This window comes from Gymnogyps californianus, chromosome 3 (genome assembly GCF_018139145.2).
Source record: "Gymnogyps californianus isolate 813 chromosome 3, ASM1813914v2, whole genome shotgun sequence".
Taxonomy (NCBI): Eukaryota; Metazoa; Chordata; class Aves; order Accipitriformes; family Cathartidae; genus Gymnogyps; species Gymnogyps californianus.
Window position 1 is genome coordinate 20,153,824 of NC_059473.1, and position 21,285 is coordinate 20,175,108.

Here is a 21,285-nt window from a genome sequence, read left to right on the forward strand (position 1 = left end):
CGAGTGGGAAGGGAGATTCTGGAGCAGGCTCCAGCTGGGCGGCTGGTTCTAGAGCGGGTTCCGGCTGGGCGGCTGGTTCTAGAGCGGGTTCCGGCTGGGCGGCTGGTTCTAGAGCGGGTTCCGGCTCAGCAATCAGCTCTAGAGCACATTTCTGGCACCGTGGTTGGTTCTAGATTGGATTCTGACTCAGTGGGTCGTTCTAGAGCAGATTCTAGAGCAGATTCTGGCTCACTGGGTGGTTCTGGAGTGTGTGTGTGTGGTGGTGGTTCTAGAATCTAGTTCAAGGGGTACTCGTGTTTTGTCATCTCAAGAGGATTTGTGGTACTCTTGCTACAGCTTCCATGAAATGCTGCTGCTGATAGCAGTCTGGCTGCCTTTTTTTTCTTCTGTTTTGTTGTTTGTTTTTTTTTTTCTGGGGTGCTGTTTTTTTTCTTCCCTGTGGTTCTTTCAAGATGAAGGCACAGAGGATGGGGATCCTGTCATCCCAGAAAGCACAGCTCTCCCAAGTTTCCAGCACACTGACTCTCGCTGCCTCTGTTAAGATTCTTTTCTCTGGAGGCAAAATTGTCTCACACTCTATTTCTACTGGACTCGTGGCAAGCTTTTACTTGCCACTGCTCTTCCCAGCAACTGGTGGCCATGCTCCTGCTCCAAGGCTTCTTCCCATTTGTCCAAGAGTCTTCTCTAAGACTTGGCGAATTGGGAGACCTACCTCTGCAGCTTTGGTACACGCTCTTACGCCAGGAATGACTTTGGGCAGGGAAGGTGTGTCCATGCATGTGTCTTCCACCAACAGCTCATAAAGGACTCAACAAGTCTAGAGTAATTGCATGCTCAGTTGCAAACAGCATGCTAACCCCAAAGCTGAAAAAGAAACAGCTGAAATCTTCTGGATGAGTTTCCTGCTGACTACAGATTTGGCCAGGAGGTGACAGTCTCCTCTGCAGAAACAGACACTACCCTCAACTCTGCTTGTAAAAATGTTGTCACCAAATCATCAGTTAACATCACTTAGATGAAAGGATGGAGAAAACAGCAAGCGGGGGATGGCACTTCAGTCACCTTCATTCCCTCACGTTCCACTTGGCAGCTGGGAATACCTTGATAACTTGATCTCCCTTTTTTTCTTTTTTCTCTTTTTTTTCTTTGAATGTGTCCTTGGCTTGAGGTTTTGAGTTAGCTACTCTTTTTGCATTCCAAATCACATTTCATCTGTAGCAAAGCTTTCTTATTTTAAAGGGATGTGCCAAGTTTTGGGGTTTTTTTACTTTTTTTTGTTTAGCAATTCCATTAGTGCAATATTCTAACTTCAGTATGTCCCTTCTCTCATATGTTCTACAGGAATCAATTTGTAGGACTTCTACGGAAGGTTTTTTCTTTATTGTACCTGCAGTAAGAATGTTTTAGGGATGCTTTAGGTTTTGGGGATTAACTTGGAAGCTAAAGGGTGGGTTATGCATTTCAGAAGGGTTAAAGGTTGATTAAAGGTTGGAAGAATTTTGGATTTCTCTCTGCAGAAAATTACAGGTGGCAAAACTAATCTGTTCATGTTGTGAAACTAATCTATTATTTATGCTCTGACACCATAGGACATTCTAGATGAAATGAGGAAGGAGTTAACGAAATTAAAGGAAGAACTCATTGATGGTAGGTATCAATCTGTTTGCTGCTGCTGTTTCAGTCTTAAAGTAAGTAGCTACAGGTGCACAACAATGTAAATATAATGTGTTTCTAGCCCAAGAATGATATATTGGTAAAAGTAACTTTGTTCTTAGTCTGGTGGCATACTTTCATTTGTGACAGACCTGTTCTGATTGATGTGTTTCAATGTTTTCTCTCCTGTGTGTTTTGTTTTAATAGAACATTGACACCAAGTAGTGTCTTTTGAAAGTGGCTGGAGGGATGCTATATTTGAGTGATTTGCAGTTATCCTTAGTATCATGTGGTGATAGGTGGGTTATTTTTAAATAATCCAGAGCTGCTGAGGTGCATATTTCAAAACTGATAATATTCAGACTAGGATTGTGCTTCTAGCTTTCAGTCTTCTCCTCTTTGGCCTGTAACATAAGAGTCAAAGGAAAGAATTCTCACAATTTTCATTTTTATTTTAACAGAAGATATTTTCCTAAGTAGTCTTCTGTAGTCAAGGGAAATCATTGAGAAAGCATAATCTTAAAGGCCACCAGTCAAGAAGTAAATAAAACTCTGTGTGATTTACCACGTTGGTGTGCATTTTTTTTTGCTTCATGGAAAGTATCAAAATAAAGTATGGAGAGAAAAAAAAAAAGTCATACTAAACTGATACCACTGCTGGTAAAATATCAAATGTCATCAACTGGTGTCACAGAAGGAGCTGGCTGGTTTTGGGCTACAGAGAATGCAGTGCTTTTCCCTATAGTTTGACTGTGCTGTGTACCACAGCCTTCTAGAACAGTACAGTGCAAACAAGGGAGGGCCCTGAGGCTGCTCTTAAACAAAAAAAAAAAATCAAAATAAATGAGCCCGCACATACGCTCCTTGATAATCCCAGTGGTAGTGATTGTCATCAGGTAAGGTCATAGACTTGCTGGAGATGCAGAACTGAAAAATAAGATGTTAACAAAAATTTTACAGGAGGAAAAAGGATACTGCCTGGTTGAGAATGATACTTGTCTGAAGCCACATGAAGCTATCTTACATATAGGTTATTCACGTTCTAAGACTGTTGGAGCAGGGTGAGCCTTCTTTAGGGGGTCAGTTTGTGTATTCTGGCTTTCTGCCTTGACTTCGACTATTTGATATGTTAACACCTCTCTCTCTCTTTTTCTAGCTATCAGGCAGGAACTCAGCAAGTCGAATACTGCATAGAAAGACTAGTACTAAGCTGATGTGACTCTTTAACTTGGTATAAAACTGACTACGTTTTGTGAGCTGTTAGAAGAAAACGGAGACAGACAGACACTTGGAAGGAGGGAGAAACAACCTATTCTGAAAAGCTTCAGACACATCACTCTGGTGATATGCTATTCCCCTCCTAGTTTGCAGCTTTTTTTGACCTTTACAGCAGGGTGGAAAAGACTCTTAAAGTTACGGTAATGATTATGCAGAAATTCCTACACCTATCAGACAAGATCGCAGTGCTTTGAAGTCTACTCATGTCAAGATAAAATTGCACATGTTTCAGAATTTGTTGTTAAGACAAAAAACAGGGAAAAGCGTGGGAAGGCTTTTCAGAGAGGTTTTCTTTATTAATGAAGGAGTTAGCAAGTTATACTGTTGTACTTCAAATGTATCTCAGGTTTGTCTTCCTATCATATCTGATATTTCCATGAATAATTTAAAAGATCAGATGTGTAGAAGTTCAGTTCACAAAACATGGAACAATTAGAAATGTGTGCTTTTAAAGGGCAATATTTGTAAGTGAATGACCTAGACGGTGATGACATATCAAAATTTTGGAATTTTATGATAGGAAGCCTCTCTAGTTAGCCTTCATGCAATTTTATAGGAAAATAAAAAAAGCAAATACAGTCCAGAGTTTAAAGATGTAGATGCCTTCCTACATTGTTACGATGCTTTACCAAATCTAAGACTTCTACATAATGCGAATCAGCAGTCAAATGTAAATCATTAGTATGTTGTAGATTTACAGTAGATTTTGGGGCTTTTTTTAGATTTATGCATGTGGACATTTTTGTAATGTAACACAACACAGCCAGCTTTTTAATTAAAAGAAAAATTGCATGTCACAGAGTAGCCTTTTCATTTGTAAGGCTTAATTTATGCCCAGAAAGATGCGGGATGAGGGAGGGGGAAGGTGACACATTTTTATTATTACTTTCTACACTTTTTCTTCATCTTACATGCATGTGTAATAATGAGGAAAATGTGACTTTTATCAGTAACCATGTTAATGGAACCAGGTACTTAATCCTTTTGTATCTTTTTTCAGTTTTCTATTTGAAATTCAGTAATACTTCCATAATGGTTCTGAAACTCCCATGTGAACCTAACTCATTTCTTGGTGAGAGAACAAACATGTAGGCATCTGAATTACTGAGGATGCCCCTGTGTAAGTGTGTTGTCCTTTACCTTTTTACCATGACCCTCTGCTTCACTCTTTCCTGAGACTCCTTTTTTGATTGTTTAATGAAACAGGACAGCAGTTAGTTACCTTAGAATGACAGAGCATCAGGTCACAGTAAATATCCCCTTCTCCTCCTAATTTATCTGCCACCCTCCTTCCAAAAAATTCAAAACCAACAAAAAACCCCACAGCTCCACACAATCCAAACCCTGAAAAACAGCAGTGGTATGCCATTGATTTCAGTCAACAATTTGAGAATCATTTTTAGGGGGGATGATACCTTTCTGTTTCCCAGGGTTTTCAGATTTTATGCTTGTAAATTTTTTTTTTTTTTAATTTTTTTTAATGTGGTACAGTTCAGTGGAATAGAAATTCTGTGAATTGGATCTGTAGTGCTTTGGACAAAGAATATGGATCAAAATCTTCCCTTTTCCTTTGCACTGTCAATTTTTCTGAGCCGTAACAGTGCCATGTTTGCTTTGGGATCTGTGCTGATCCAAAAGAAGTTTACTTAGAACTTCTGGAGAGATTAATGTTTCAGCTTAAAAGTATATGCAGCTCCATTCGTAGGACAAATGCTTTCAATAACATACTGTCTTAAGTGCTGAACACCAAAGCAAAACAGCACTTACAGCTTTGGAAAGGCTTCAATGGGAAATTTTTCTCCAATTCAAACATTTCCTGTTTCTAGAGGTTCAAATTCTAAGAGAAGACTACAGTGGAAATATTGCCTAACTCCATTTATTAATCATTTTTTGAAAAGAAAAAAGAAAAACAAAAACATTTTTCTGCATGCATTTATTGAAGGCATTAAAAAAAATCTGTAGTAAGCTTGTCAAGTACTGTTTTTCTCAAAACAAGAGGAGGCATTTTCATCTTTGTTGATGTAACTTTTTGTTTTACATGGACTTTTTGAGCATTAAGGACGTTTACCCTTGTCAGAAATCATGTTTGATTTGTTTCTAGGAGAGTTCAGGAGTAGCATAGTGGAATAGCGTGAATGGGTATAAGTGGTCCAAAATTAAAGGCTGAACTACTAGATTGTGCAAGGAACTGGCTTATGCACTAAACGTTTTGTGCCTTGGTCTACAATTAACATGATTTCTGTTTAAAAGAAAAAGGAACAGATGTCGTCTTTTGTGCTGCTTCTACATACATACTTTCTGTAATCCCAGACTGCCGAATTGGTTCTTTCCAGAAAATCGGATTGAATTCAAGATGACTGTAGACATTTCCTGTCCTACTGACAGTTGCACCATTTCCAGAGATTTCAGTATTGAAAATGAACTGCAGAAGCTAAGATTATTTTGCTTACTGGTAACTAAGTTCTTTAAAAACCATATTGTGGTGGTTCTGTGCTTTTGTACAATGGATATCTTAAGCTGAGGGCAGTTTAAGGGATCCTTTCTAATGCCAGGAAGGCGTTGCTTTCCTCAACACTGTGATCTGACCTGTGATAAACCTGCACTATAGACAAGTGGCTACCAAGTCAACTGCAAACCAACTGAATGTAAAAATCTTAGTGCTGGTGCTGAAATCTCTTCAGATAGTCATAATGATTTCCAGTTCATTGTTTTAAAAAGGTATCGAGCATCAAGTGTCAATCAGAGACTGAAGATGATCACTAATGAATGTTGACTTTTCATGCATTTAGGTTTACCTTCTTTTTAGTTTCTCAGTTCATTCTCTGCTATTTTTATCATATTGTGTCATTTTAAATTTCTTACATGCTAACGTTTTGTTTGAGCGAATTAAATAAAATTGCAATATATACACGTTGCCACCATTTATTTCTGGAACTTCATAGAGGACTCTCTGAGGTTTACTACTCAAATTCCCAAAATTTTTAATGACTATGATCCTTCCTTACTCCTTGATTCCACCCCTCCTTTCTGTTTCTCCATCAGAAGATTCAGTAAAGTCAAGACTTCCCTTACAAAGAATGTAATTGCAGGGACTGTGTAACATTCATGAACGGTAACTGCTGTACATAAATTAAAATCCATTTAAAATGTATGATTTGATTTACATTCTCACACAGCATACACTTTGGTCTCTGTGTCCACGGAGAACTTGGAAGGGAGGGAGAGGGAAAGACGGGGAAAAATAATTGCAGTTAGTCTGACTTTTTCTCTGGCTGCTTTTATGTTAATGAGTTATTTTCAATACTGGTAATAAAGAAAACCTACCATGAAAGATTAATATAGCTTTCTGTACACTAAGGACAGTTTTGCTCAATTTGTCTTACGGCGGAATATTGAGAGTAGCTGTTTAAATGTCCTTGACTTAGCATCCTGAAAGCTGTACTTCTCTGATGTTGTTGGTTGTTGGTTTTTGTTCAGAGAGATAATGGAATAATCCTGCTTTGGCAAACCATTGGACCCAGTGCCAATTTTGGTACCAACCTTAATGAGTTATAAAGGGTTTTTTTTAAATAAAATTATCACTAGATTTTAAAATGGTCTGCTATTATTGGGGTAGTGTTTAGGCAACAAGTATAAACATTTCCGATTTAGATTTCTGAACAGTGTTACAAAATCTGTCCATCGGTGTCAAGAGATGAATGGTATCTACTTTTTAAAGTTGTGTATTACAAAAGTAGGAAGGTGGTCTGTGGTTGATCAAACTGGTGATTATCAGCACTTTACATAGGCTCTTCTGAAAATGTTTAATTGGGCTCAGTTCCAGTGCTAAATATTACTTGCCAGCGTGTCTCTTACAACTAATCACACAAAGCTTACAAAATCAAGAGAAGATTCCCTCTGTTTTCGGTAGGTGAACAAGACTGGGCTGATGGGGAGCAAGGAAAAAGTTTCCCAGACTGGCTTTGTACCCAAAACTAGCAGTTCTTCGGGGGACTGTAAATTTTCCTGACTGTGTAGGCTATCGCTGGGAGGGGGTTGATAGAGAGCAAGTGAAAAGGGAAGGAGTCGGTGATTTCAGTGGAACTGGGGCCAGTGCAAAGTACTTGAACAGGCTAAAGTTCACTTAAATCGTTTGTCTTGGGGGGTGATTTTTGGGTATGAAAGCACTGAGGATTATTTAATGCTCAGTTACCTGCCATCTAGGGGAGTCTTAATGGAGAGAGAAGTAGTAAGTCTGTAAAATCAACTGTGACAATATATATTTACACATTTAAGTCAGCCCATATGAAGGCCTGACAGGAGTTAAATATTTAAATTCGTTGGAGATGGTCACCTAAGACTGTTGAAATTGATCTGTCATGTCAGGAAATATATTCAAGTTGATTTAGGTTTATAATCTTAATTAAAAAAAAAGTGTAATAGAACTTGGCATAATTGTCCGAGATATGGAAGAGGAGGTGTAGTTCTAGATGTTGGGAAAGCTCAGCAAAACCTTAAAGTCACAGCACTAGTGTCTGCATGTTACCTCGTAATCAGCAAATTCATTCATTGCACAGGGGGTTTTTCAGGTAGTTGGTCGTCACAGTGGTGCTGAAAGTCAAGGAGCTTTGTAAAATTACCTCCCTTTTGTAAATGGATCCCAGTTGAACTTTCAGTCATTATATAAATGAGTTTTCTAATGTTTATTTTATAGAGCTTGGTGTCCTGACTCTTACTCAATGAGTATTCTTTATCCAGTGTCCTACCTTGATAAACTGTTAAATGGCAAAGTTGTGGAGCAACTACTGCAGATGAACTGTATTGCTGCTCTGGCTGTTGCAGCTGTCAGCTGCAAGCTGACAGTTTTCTCTGAGATGCTTAATTTTGCCATCATCGTTGTTCAGTTATGTGGACCACCTTCTCTTCCCTTCCCCACGTATTTTAGAGCTGTTACTGGTGTGACATTTTTACTTCTCTTTGCGACTGCAGGTCTCTTCTGCAACTGCTCAAGCACAGTAGAGTTTGGAAGTGATCTTCCATCATCATCCTATGTTTACCATCTTAAATCTTAAGTGTAATTTTTTTATCACCAGCCGGCTGGAGCCACTTAAGTCCCTACCTACTCTCTGAACAACTTTCAACTCAGCAATAAAGTTATCTGTGCTAACTACGCTATAAGTGTGCTGAATTGTATCCTGGTTTTCTTTGCAGAGCCTCTAGGAGTTGGTCCACAAGCTGCCGACACAGGCAGAGAAAAACGTAAACAGTAGCAAGGAACTGGGTGTAAGAAAAGAAAGCGTAAGGGAGTTCTGGAAGTGTTCAGTGTAGGCTGGTTCCTGCAGGGAATGAAGCAGCTAGAAATGAGCAGGGCTGCAAGAGGCCTGAAAACTCACAAACAGGTTTTTGAACCCAGTCTAGGTGCTGCTAGAATCTGCAAATTGAGATAGTCAGCAGAGGTGGCTTTCTGGGCAATCTTAAGGCTGCTTGCCCATCATTGTAGGCCTAGTATGTTTAAAAAAAAAAAAAAAAAAAAAAAAAAAAAAAAAAGAAGAGAAAGATTACCTCCATGTTGAAGGTAAATTATCTGCTGCTTGACATTTTTTTTTTCTCCCCAGTACTGTATTGTGAAACCAGTTTGATCCTACGTAGCTTGGTAAGTCCTGTGATGCTGCAGAACCAGCCCCAGCAGCTGAAATGTAGCCCTGAGGAAAGGGGGAGTGCAGACACGTTCATAAGTGCCTCCTGAACGTGGATCTAGGGGATTCTGTCACTGCCACGAAGCCTTGTGGCTGCAGCAGATGAGAAACAGAGTTTTATGTGGCTCTTGGGCTGAGACCTTTATCTCTGCCAGTGAATGATTCTCGCATTTGAGACAAAATTGGCCAAAAATGTGCCTTATCATCTCTGCCCAGTAATCTTTGCTCCACTAATGAGAAAAGCTCTCCATGGCTCTCAGTCCCACAGGTTGACAATGTGCTACAGTGTAAGAAGCAGAGAGGGGCCTGAGAGGAGTCCAGTCCATGGAGTTGGTCCATCAAGGGACTTCACAGGGTAAGTGGAAAATCCTTTCCCTCGTTCAGAGTGAGCAATTAGAGAAATGCGGTCCTGAGGAGTACTGGCTGGTACTACTGGGTGCCCACGATGCTAGAAAGACACTGGTATTCATGAAAGACTGTTGGCACGTGTGCTGGTTTTGTCAGCAGATCTTCAAGAATAACTGGAACAATCTGCATTAGTGCAACGCTCCTCCTAGCCTGACCCAAAGGGCAAAGCTTTGTATTCTGTGTATAACACGGCCTTAAATGTTATTTTCTTTAACTCAGATATTTGCCAGAGTGTTTGGATTGTCAGAAGCGAGAACCTTTTTATATGCTTCTGTTATGCTACGTGTTATTAGTTGTATGGGAGTGGATCTCTCGGTTATGGAGCCGGTTTACGTGTTCGACCTCCCAAAAGTGACTTTTGGAGTAGGAGTTAGTCACTTAGAAAACTGAAATTAGCACTGTTATGTGACTTAATGGAGCGTATGTAAAGAGGAGATGACCGCTGCACCCAGAAGCAGTGGGGAAGCTGAAGAGTTCAATCCTGTCAGACACTGGGAGTTCAGGTTCATTGGAGGTGCAGTGCCTGAGAAATACTGTGTACCCAAAGGGAGAGTGCAGTTAGCTAGGGATGCGCAGGTTCAGGCTTTGTCTGATGATCAGGAGGCCTATTCCAGCAGTGAAAGGAAATCAAATGCTTGTTGCCTTTTGTGTTTTGCTTTTTGGTGTTTTGTTTTGGTTTAGTTTTTTCCCCCTAAAGTCTTTGTTATTAAAGAGAATAGTAAGTGACACTAAACAAAGTTGGAGATTGGAGCATCTCTCTAACATGCCAGGTCAATGTGTGGTCAAGACATTTTTGGAGGCAGCATTGCTGGATGAGGCCCTTAAATCTGCTTTGGTTGCCCTGTTTCTAGTTCATGGGGGAAAAAAAAAAATCCTTCAGAGGTTTAAATACTCTTGTCGGATACTCTCGAGTCAAGCAAGCATTTGTCATGTCTTGACAAACTCATACCAAGACTTCACAAGGTCACGTTCCTACACAGATCTCAAACTACACAAAAGGGGAACACACAGGCTGCATAGTAGTGACAGCTTTCAAGTACTTTTAAAATAAATAATATATATTTTAAAAAAACCTACAGCATACTTCAAAGATTACTTACAAAATGATAATTTGCAAGCTGAAAATATCCAGGTTCTGTAATTTATTTGTTGTATCTTGACTAATCCTCTTTTATTACTTTCTGATAGAACCAACCCCTAAAACACGAGTTTTCAGTTCTTTACTCAATCTGTTAGTTTGTATTACTTTTCAAATGTGTTTTCATCTCTTGTTTCACTTGTGTAATACTTGATGAGCTGCTACTTGCTATAATAATTTATCATAGAGTCAGTGAGAGGCTCTGTGCTCTCATTCGGGAACAAACATGTTTGGGTTCTGCTGAACGGCTGGGCTCGGTTACCACTTGCAGGTAGCAGCACAGGGTGATTGGAAAGAAAAATCCTCATGTGAGCTATTTGACGTGGTGTAAAGGAAGTGCATCTGAAAGTCACCTGAAGGTAGAGATCCCCAGAGATGAGCTTAGGGATGGGAATGGGTTAGTGCACCTTTAGGGAAGGTAGGTAAAGAAATCATAAGTCCGCAGCAGTGGTAGGCAAATGAGAGGACTCCGGAAGAGATGATTTCTGACAGCCAAAAATGCAAATTCCTTCCTTGAAAATGAAGGAATAGAGTTGCAAAAGGCTTTGAAGATGGTGGCACGTTTAGCATTGTCAAAATAATGAATGTTGGTTGGAGCATCTGGGTTTCATGTGTTCCCAAGCATTGTGTGTGAGGAAAACGAGAGGTGACGATGTTAATAATCGTTAATAATCAAGGGGAAGGGAATGAGCACTTCATAAAATACTGCATTTTCTTGCTGTATTACTTTTCACTTATATGCTTTTAATTTTTCATTAACAGCATAGAAACGTAAGGTGAAATATATAACCGAAGTCGTGTCTTTTCCATATTTGACTAACATAAAGGGAGAGGAGTTCAGGTCTGAAACACCACTCCCTAAGTGCAGAGCCTCGCAGGGTTACAGCTTGAGGTCTGAACGTTGTGCAGACAGACCCAGCACAGCCTGTTTGCGAAGCCCTGAGCACAACCAGGGCCTGCGCCAGCAGTAAAGCCTTGGCTTTTTCATTGCATAATAAATTGTTAATTACATTTTATCTATCTGCTGAAGGACAGCTTCATTGCCATGAAGTCATTGGTCTTCTGGGGAAAAAAACAGTGCCTTTAAGTGTCAGTCGGTCAGCCTGCAACCTTTAGAGCAAATAAGTCATTATATATTTACCCTCTATGTTATTCTAAAAGCAATAGGTTTTGTGCTTTGTTTAACTGGACCCAAATTGTGAATGTTTCTCTATATGCTCTCAGCTATCATGAATAAAAATGTTGCGCATCTTCAAGCTCTGAGTATTCTCAGCTTCTCTGAAGTCAATATGCATTGTATTACAGAGTTTGGTCTTTTTAGTCTGAAATGTTTCCAGCCATCACATGTAATTGTCTTGTATTTATACAATCTAGTAAATACTGCCCAGCATTTTTTATGCATCTATGAAAAATATGTAAGCAATAAAATACAACTTGAGTTACAGGAAATGGCTTTTTTTACTGGAGGTTGGGAATCCTGCTTCTAATATTGTCAGGGGTACAACAGAATGGCTCAAACTGGTTTTAATTGCTTACTTCCAATCTATATGCTCTGGAACGGCATGCCTTTTACGTATGGTGTTGCGTGTTATCAACATCATAGTAACTTCACATACTATAACATGACTACACTATAGCAACTATAGTATGCTGTGAGCAAAGAATAAAAGGCATTTGGCAGTATTTCTAAACTAAAATTGATTTGCTAAGTAACTGTGATACAGACACCGAATAAATAAATAGCAATTACTGACAAGTAATGTCTCCTTTTTGAGTAAGGAGCTGGATAGCATCGTCAGCTGGTGCAGTTTGGAGCCAGCATTACAGGGTGATGCAGCCATTACAAGCGTTAGGGGATTTTTGAACTCTGCTACTGTGTTTCAGTAGTACTAAATTTGCTAGAGGTAAGGAAAACAGCTTTTTATGGGGAAGTTCCTCACTAACAATTCAGAAATGGCTTGATGTCAGCTTTAAAAGGAATAAAAATGAAAATGCTCCAATTACAGAGTTACCTCAGTCTCTTTTTTTTTTTTTTTAGCTGTCATTGCCAAAGCTAATGCTCTCAGAGGAAAACTTCAGTGCAGTGCTGCAAAGATGCATCACAGCTGGGTTGAGATTCTGTATTGCAAACAGTGACTTAAAAATGGTCCTTTTATATTTTATGAACTGCATATAGATTTCATATTTCCGTTATTTTCAGGCTTTCGTCTTGAAAATATGTTGGTTTGGAAGGAGAGGGGGGAAAAAAAAGCTTGTATTACAAGTTTCTTGGTGATAATTGATTAACTTTTGTTTTCCTCGTACCCATGCTTTCCTGGTTAGAAGAGGTGCTCTTTTGATACAGCGCAATATCAGTTTTCTTTTTGAAATAAATACTGATTATTTGGCATGAATGTAAGATGTGTATTTTTTTTCTAGCAATGGAGTACTGATTTTTCTGGTGTTGTAGAAAGGTAATTGAAGTGCTTGAGAGAGGGCCGAAACCAGAAAAGTCTCTGCCCTGTGATGGCTTGCTTTTAACAAAAGGATTTAGATGCTTAACATGTAGAACAATGAGGAAAATCAAAATAGGTTTGTTTTATTGTCATTATAGTTTCAGCCTAGGGGATATCTTACGGTGCAGTTGAAGCATTGCTGAACTGTTAATTGAACTGTTCCCTTCAAAATCTGGAGAACAACTTCCTTCAGGTGTTTTTAGTCTTAAAATAGCTTCAGAAAAGGCAGGGGGTGACTGTTCAGCCATGGTCTTTTTAGGCTTAAATTAATCTTTAAAGGTAGACACACAGATACGGATTCATGTTCTTCCTCTAGGCTTCCCAAAATCTTTTCCCTTAGCAGCCTCTCACTTGCCTGTTGACCAAGGTTGTCCTGTCCTACTGCACACATGGCAGAGCCTGAGTTGGATGTTGAGGCAGGAACAAGGCATTTCAGTTTCTCCAGCCTATTTTTTTTTTGGTTTTTTAACTTTGTTTCTGCTAGCTGGTCTGGCAGTTGATCAGCCCGGACTGCCAGGAGATGAGAATAACCTCTAACCTCTTTGTGATCGGGCCTGGTTTTATACAAATAACCACCTTGTGAAGCAAACCTTAACCTTCCTACCAAAACTTTAGGCCTCCAGATGCCTGATTAAATGCTAAATGTGAAAAATGCTTTCCTTCCTCTGTGAACGTTTACGTCCTGTCTCATGTATATTCATCACATAGAACTTATTTCAAGAAAATACAACTTATTTGCCCCATACAACTGAGGGAACAACTCCAATTTAACCAAAACAAGAACCTAAAAGCTGAAATACTGCTGCTGAAACTTAATTTCCGCATAGGTTGCAGTAGGAAGTAATTGTAATGGTCATTCCGGTGCTGCCATACTGAGCTCATCGGCTCTTTTTCTTGAGCCTGCCATCATCCAGCAGTTAGAAACAGCATAGCCAAGTTTAACAAAACCCTGTTTATGGCAGCTGCAGAGACTAACCCTGTAAGCCTGAAGGCATTTTTATTTAAGCTAAAAAGGCTTTTTTTATAGTTAAAAGGCATTTTTTTAGTTAACTTACAAAGTACATGTTAATTCAAAATTAGCTGTGGTAACTTAGTTTATTTTATAAACTTAAATTCTGTGCTGCAGCTGCCAGAGGGGAGGACAGAAGTTGTCTGACGTCACCTAGGAAACAGTATTGTGTCAAGGATACACAACATGGATTCTGGATTGTGCTCCTGGCTTTGTTGGCACAGCATCCTTCCCCTGAGCTACAGTGAGCTGTTTTTTCTTAGTACTTCTGTTGCCTTGATTTTTGTAATTGAACAAAAGCAGATGCATACCTTTCTGCTACAGCATTTAATAGTTTCGCCAGTGATCATGAGCAGTATTATTAGACTGCTGGTGGGACTCTCTCTATTTTCACAGTTGCTCTAATCTTGTCAGATAACAGAAGATAGGAATTGGATGTGGCTGGTTTATGTGCCAGCTCTTCCTCCAAACTGCTTTTGTGTTACGCATCATCTCAGTGTTTGGTTGCAAAGAAAACTTGCAAAGCATGAGTAGAGAGCTTGTAGGGGGAGCAGAGCATCTAGCGTGGTGCTAAGGATGAACTGCCCCTTTCATGTCAGCATTTTGCCCTTATTGCCTGCTTGACAGTGATGGTTGCAGGAATCTCATTTGATGCCAGAAGGCATCACTTCAAGACTAGTATTTTTTCAAGTGTAGGAGCCAAAATCTTCGTAGCCATTGGTTATATACTTGAAATGTTTCTGGAGATGTGAACATCAAATCTTCATCTCATCCAGTTAAGCACATTGTAAAGGTTGTCTATCTTCACTTTTAATAAACGTACAATACGTGGGAACGTACAGGCCTAAACACGCTCAGGGTGGGGGACTGGGTTACTTCACTCAATGTTTGCATGGGTTTAAAGAGACTTAAATTTACTGTTTTCCATTGTTCAGTTTTCACACTTGCAGTTTTGTGGTGTCCTTTACTAATTTTATCTAGATCTTCATCTTCCCAAATAGAATCAGTCTTCAGTATGACAAAATATATGAAGATTTTTGGAGGACAGAGTGAGAAGCAAATGTGAAGTGGGTCAAGTAAAATTATTTTCTTGCAAGTCATGCTTAAAATTGATCAATTTTGTCATATGTAAAAAATGCAAAGCTTATAGTAGGGAACAGTACAGAATCAGACACCTAAATTTCTCCTAGGTGCTGTGAAGATAAAGTTGACTTGTATAATAAAGCGTAAAGCTGTACATGGCTAATGTATTTTCAGCATTTTTTGCTTTCGAAAGCAAATGGATCTTGCTAGCACAAGGCAGGTCTTGTTTTGGAGGGTGGATGTTGTTCGTTTAAGATCTTCGAGCCATCTTGATTTCTTTCCCTTGCAGTGTTAAGGCCTTGTGGATAACATAAATCATGTAATTTTCAAGTCAGATCACTGAGCAAAACAGTAGAATATACTCTAGAAATTGCCACGAATTATGCGGCTTCATTGCTCAACTATCAAAATATTCCCAAAAGACTTTTTGTAGCTTCTTGTGAACTCAAGATTTGACTGTTTTTGTTGGCCTTTTGAGATACAGAAGAAGTACAAAGTCAATACCACAACAATTTACAGAAATGTACTTAACAAAGTCCAGGCTGCTGAACTAAGCAGTTACTAAAGTTTTCATTTTTATCAGATCTAGAACCACCCTCCAACCTAGAACGTGAGCCAGAACCTGGTCTAGAACCACAAACCTATCTAGAACCTCCTTCCCCTACACTCAGGGGCCTGCCAGTTCATCCAAATGCCAGCTGATGAACAGCCCTCACCTCCAACTCCATCCTTCAGGCTACAGAGAATGCAGTGCTTTTCCCTACACTTCAATCAGGAATTGTCACTACTATCCGAGGTTTTTTTCCCTCTATTAATATTTTGACCATGCTGTGTACCACAGCCTCTTAGAACAGCACAATGCAAATAAGGGAGGGCCCTGAGGCTGCTCTTGAGAATGACACTTGTCTGAAGCCACAATCTCACATATAGGTTATTCACGTTCTAAGACTGTTGGAGCAGGGTGAGCCTTCTTTAAGGGGTCAGTTTGTGTATTCTGGCTTTCTGCCTTCACTTCGACTATTTGATTTCTTAACTTCTCTCTCTCTTTCTCTCACTTATGGTACTTAATGCTGTTAAGTACCTAAATACTGATTATGGAGGTGCATTCTTTTCTGCTGATGCCTCAATTACCCTTCTTCCATAGCATGGTATTTCCTTTGTGTGCTGTATATTTAAATTGTAACTTTTGGGGGATGAAGGGATTCATACAGGTTTGTACAAAGAAAGGGTCTTCAACTCGGAGTTCAGAGACGCTTCTACCCTACCAATCATATATATGACCTTCAGAGTCTCTCTCTCTCTCTCTCTCTCTCTCTCTTAATGTACTCTGGTCCAGAGTTTAGTATTTCAGAGTTACTGAGCTTCCAGGGCTGCAGCAGATGAGATGTCCCGCTCAGTTCAGGGCAGAGGCTGAGATTTTCTGGTGCACCGTATCAGCCAAAGAGTGGCTCTGAGCCTCTAGATATGGAGCTACTTCGCAAATCTTTTTTAAGGTGACTTTGGTTATAGTAATTAGTAATTCAGTTTAGGTTCCAGAAGACCTGCACCCCACCGTATTTCACTGGGGCTTTATTAGCAATCATATATTAGTATTGTGTTAGTTCCCTACAGCCAGTGTCCCACCATATCAGGATCTTCTTCAGTTATATCCAAAAATAGTGATGCTGTAATGAACAGAAAAATAATCTGGCTGCAGTTATAGAGGAGAGGGGAGGAGGCAGATGATGTGGACTATGCTGCTTAGCACAATGCTCTTTGCCATTAAACAAGTAGAAAAAAATACCCCACAAGCCTCAGGACACACTAGTACAAACACCCAAGCATTTACTCCAGTATCAAGAATGCAATTTAAAAATAAAAGCCTATGAAATACCTCCCAAGAATGCTCAAACTGGAGTGTTACTCACATGACTGTATATTAATGAGCAAATAATCATTTGCTGTGAAATCACCCAGCAAAGGCAGCAGCTGGAGTAAATCACAGGGCGGTTCCACTCCAGATACAATGCCCAATATTGTGCTATGTCATGGGAAACATGTAAAGTAGCTGGAGCCAATGAAGAGGAAAAATAAGGTCTGTGGGAACAGAGGTATTAATTGTAATGGGTGGGTGTGTTCACACTCTGCTAGCTTCAGCAAAAATACGATGGGGCAATTAGGAGAAGATGTTCCTGCATCTGATCCCTATTCCTAAACACACAAGATTCTGTTTAAAATGAAGAAAATGAACAAAGATCTTTCTAGGAGCTCAGGCTATAATGGGATTGATGAAATGGCAGTCTGTGTGGGATGTAGAGAGACAAAAGTATCACTGACAAAACTGGACCACAACAGGGATAAGGAAAAAAGTCATCAATGGCAGAGACAATCTCATGAAACAGTAACTGGGAAGCAACGATGGAAATGTTTGAGAGCTGAAGAAAGGGTTGTACCTTTTTGGGGATAAGTCAGAGGAAATAAAGGGCGGTTCTGTCCTCCCAGCTGATGTGCAGCTGCTGGGACAGCAAGTATGGCTCCTCGCTGCCAAGCGGCAGGCGTTGTTGGTCAGCACTGTTCTTCATTTTCAGAAGCAGCCCCCGAGTAAGGGCTGGGTATTTTAATGCCTGTTTAATTCCTCTATTTAAAATGGCTAACTTCTTACTAGCAGTTCCTTTTGACTGCTTGCATCTATGTTCATAATTTTAGTTTCTTTTCCTGACTGTAAGCAAAGGTAGAATATTGCACTTCAGTTCAAATGCCTTTACGCTTTCAGGAGGGTTTTTTTAGTGCCTGTTATCCTGCAGAGCCAATGATGTGATGTTGAACTACACTCTGGTTTCTGCATTGCCTGCAGAATTGTAAAGTGGTATGTTTCCAGCTGTGGGACTGCTATTGCTAATAAAGGTTAATTGCTGTTGATAGTGGTGGGGTTCTCGGAAAAGAAACAGCTGACTTCCAGAGGCAGGATTAAAGTTTAGGACAGACAACTGGAAGAGTCACCTCTTAGTTTGTAAAATGAACAAGCCGTAGAAAGTTTGATGCAAAAAGCACGATGCTTTACAATGCTCTTATGAATCTCTATTGCAGAACAACTGCACTGTAAGCAGCAGTAAAACTGTATGGAAAAAGAGGCTTTTCTAAGCCATGGCGGCATTCTTACAAGAAAAGATTAACATCACTGTAGCTTCGCAGCCTCTTTGTCTTATGATGTGCATTTGATAGGTTCCAGAAATACATGGTTTGACGTTTGAACAGAAATGATTGTTTAAAGCTCTGTCTGTAGCAGCTGATTTTGGTAACACAGTCTACATATTACCAATGAGAAGAGGATTGAAAAAGGAGGACTGGAGGAATTGTGGACACATCAGTATAGCTTTAATCCTCAAAAGATGCTGAAATTATTAAAATGTGATTGTAAGTATTCAAAAAGTAATTTTGTTTAAAAAGAAAAAAAGAAAAAAAAAAAAAGAGCTGTCATGGATTTGAAGAGAACAAACCTACCCAAACCATTGCCTTGAATGAGGTCATCTGCTTAGTTGATAAGGAGGAAGAGCTCAAGATTGTATCTTAACTTTAATAATGCTCCGGGAGTGTCCGGCAAGACTACATAAGGGAGTTGAAAGTGTAGTCTAGAGCTCGCTACTGTTATGGTAATGGCTCAAACTGGTTTGGAGGAAGAAAGGAAGAAGATACTTGCAAGGAGTATTTATTTCCCTGCCCAAATGGAGAGGGAAGAAGATATGCTGTCAAGTGGAATCCAGATGAACATCTGTCCTGGGCTCGCTTCTTTTAGTCATTTTAAATAAATGACTGAGAGTTCAGAGTAAGTCTGATAAATGGAAGAGATGGCCTAAAATCTAAATACGACATTCAGTGCAGATGAACTGCAGAATACTTGAGTGCAAGAGACACACACAGACATCGTTGTGTTACATTCACCTGGTGCTGTGGGTGGGGGGTCGAGTTGAATGGGCTGCTGTGGGGAAAACAGGGGGACTAAGCTGGGTGTCACACCTGATGGGAGCCCATGATGTAGTATTTGTTGAAAGACAAAACAAAGACCCCTGTGGAATAATTGAGGGGTATTTAAAAGCATAATATACGGATGGCATGGGTAGTATTCACTCCATCCTACCTGGAACTGGGGAGGAGGGGAATAGATTAATTGAATTTAGTCAAGGGATAAGAGAGGTGGGAGAGCTAGGATGACTTTCATGGAAAATCAGAAAGAACCGGATCTGTTGATTCTAGAAGAGAGTCGACTGAGAAGGCACACCGGTCTTCCAATATGAAAAGTTTCTTTATAAAGATATGAAGATCCATGTTCTCCATGGCTGCTTTTCAGTCAGATAATCATCTTCATTAGATGCAATGAAGACCTAGGTTATTAAGAAATATCTTAATTTAAAATAATTTTAACAAATAATTTTAAGTTTAAGATTATTTAGTTTTTTATATTTAATAATATAAAATTTATTTGTAATAATATTTTAAGCTTTAAAATTATTTCATGGGGTGAAATCCTGAAATGGGTTACAAAAGTCTTGCATTCTTCTTCACTGGAGGATTTTATCATAAGATCTCAATGATGTTGACCAAGGCTTCCCTGATCCTGTCTCATTGCAGAAGTTTCACTGGGTGACACCTGGAGGTCCCATCCATACCCACATTTCTGTTACATTTGTCTATAGAAATTCTATGCAAGAACACAAAGTATCCTGTTGCAATAAAGAGATTTTGATTAGAGGATCTAATCCTTTAGTTCTCATTCAAAACTGAAGCTTTGCTTGCATGAGGACTGCAAGATTAGACTTTTAATTTAAAAGGAGTTTTTCATACTCAAATATTCCTAGCAAACTACATAGGGGATATCACAAGAAACTTGTGGTCATTCCTCTCATTACATCAGCATCTGCTATTTTCTTAGTCTAGCAAAGCAATTTAGTTCTTGATGGGCTTTTCATCCATAAATCTTAACTCTTACTTAACTTAAGCCCACAATTACAATGGCTTCTGCTTTTTTCAAGAGCGGAAAAGATGCAGATGAGAGGACTTCATGTTTCTGGGCAGCAAGACATACTCTGTGTGTTTAGTCTGCTTTGCCTGTGGCCCAAAATTTATATTGAGCGTGCACAAATACTAGGTTGTGTTACAAAAGGAGCAGTTAAAATGTTAAGTGATGATGGTAGAGTACCATCAAATAGCAATAGTTGACGGGGGAAAGGAGAAGAGGTCTGCATCTGCTGCTTCAGTTCTATCAAATGTGCAGTTGGTGCAAATTAGTGATGTTTTTACTCAAGTGCATTCATTCTTCTAAGTGATTTTATTAAAGGAAATGTCTATTTCTTTTGTTTTACTCTAGTGACTGAATGGTTCTTGATCTCAGCCCTTGGTGTTATGTTCAGGTAGAATTTTCTGAAAGGCAAAAATAATCATCCTTCAAATAATCAACCAGTAAAAAAAAATGCATTTTACCTTCTAACAAAAATCTGACAGTGACACCACTGTATTTCTAAGAGCTGACCCAAAAACCTGCTGCTAAAATTGCAAGAAAAAAAAGAAAGAAGGAAATCTTGGTTCTGCGGTTTGAGTTATGTTATTTCCTGACGTGAGGCAACACGTTCATGTGCCGTAAACATACAGTTAATCTAAGTTCACAGAAAATTGCCTTGTGGAGAGCTGCTAATCCCACCAATGTATTCAGAATAGAGATGTACAAGTGGAACCATCCCATGGCCGGTGGAGTTTGAGGCTGGTAGAGCAAAAAGGGAGTTAGTAAAGTTAGAGTGGTCACTGATAGGAGCCTGGAAATATTATTTGTTTAGCTGAACGTTGTTGCTAATACACAGTGGATGCTACTGCATCCTCAGCACCTTGCTGCAGAACAGATGCCATCTGCAATCTCCCTAAAAGTCTGCTCTGTCTGCAGAGAGAGAGAGAGAAATACCTCAGGAGCGTTGCTGATTCATCCTCTGTTCCCAAGTGTGACTGGAAGAAATCACTACCTCTTGGGAACAGGAGGTCAGGTGTGTTAATTCCCAAGGGTAGTGCTGATAGCCCTAAAGGAAACATACAGCTTCAGGAGTGATTGGCACATCTCAGCCCGGATTAGACCTTCAACTCTAAGCTACTCTGCCTAGATAATAGTTGATGGAGAGAAACCAGCATCTCCAGAGGATGAAGGCTTCATCTCTCTTAGGCTGTGGCTTGACAATACAGGGCCGTTGGGGCCACAGTTGCTCAAGGAGTTCTTCCTTTTGGCTCTTTTTCTCCCAAGAAATTTGTTCCAGTTCCCTGACTGCTGCGCAGCTGGTGGTTTGGGTGCTATCATAAGCAGGCTTCTATCATCCGACTTGAGATCAGTGAGATTACAAAGAAAGAGAGAATTATTAAACAAGGAGTGGGCTCCTGTGGACGCGCCTCCTTCCTCAAGGGCATCATGAGCTGAGAAATTCCTTTCTGAGACACCCAAAAACCCAGGGAGGAGAGTGCTTTTCTCCTGTATCCGTCTCCATCTCTTTCAGAAGCTGGTGGGCTCCCTTAGTTCATAGGATGTCCAGGAACTGT

General features: G+C 39.7%; 1 protein-coding gene across 5 annotated transcripts in view; it reads left to right on the top strand.

Moving 5' to 3' along the window:
* The window catches only part of ENAH (ENAH actin regulator), a 98,199-nt gene extending 92,117 nt beyond the window's left edge, over positions 1-6,082 (top strand). For all 5 annotated transcript variants that reach the window (XM_050894612.1, XM_050894615.1, XM_050894616.1 and 2 more), the window contains 2 exons: positions 1,590-1,647; positions 2,810-6,082. In XM_050894612.1, coding sequence (XP_050750569.1) covers positions 1,590-1,647; positions 2,810-2,847 — 96 coding nt within the window. In that variant the 3' untranslated portion in view covers positions 2,848-6,082. The remainder of the gene's footprint in view (positions 1-1,589; positions 1,648-2,809) is intronic.
* The last annotated feature ends 15,203 nt before the right edge of the window (positions 6,083-21,285 follow it).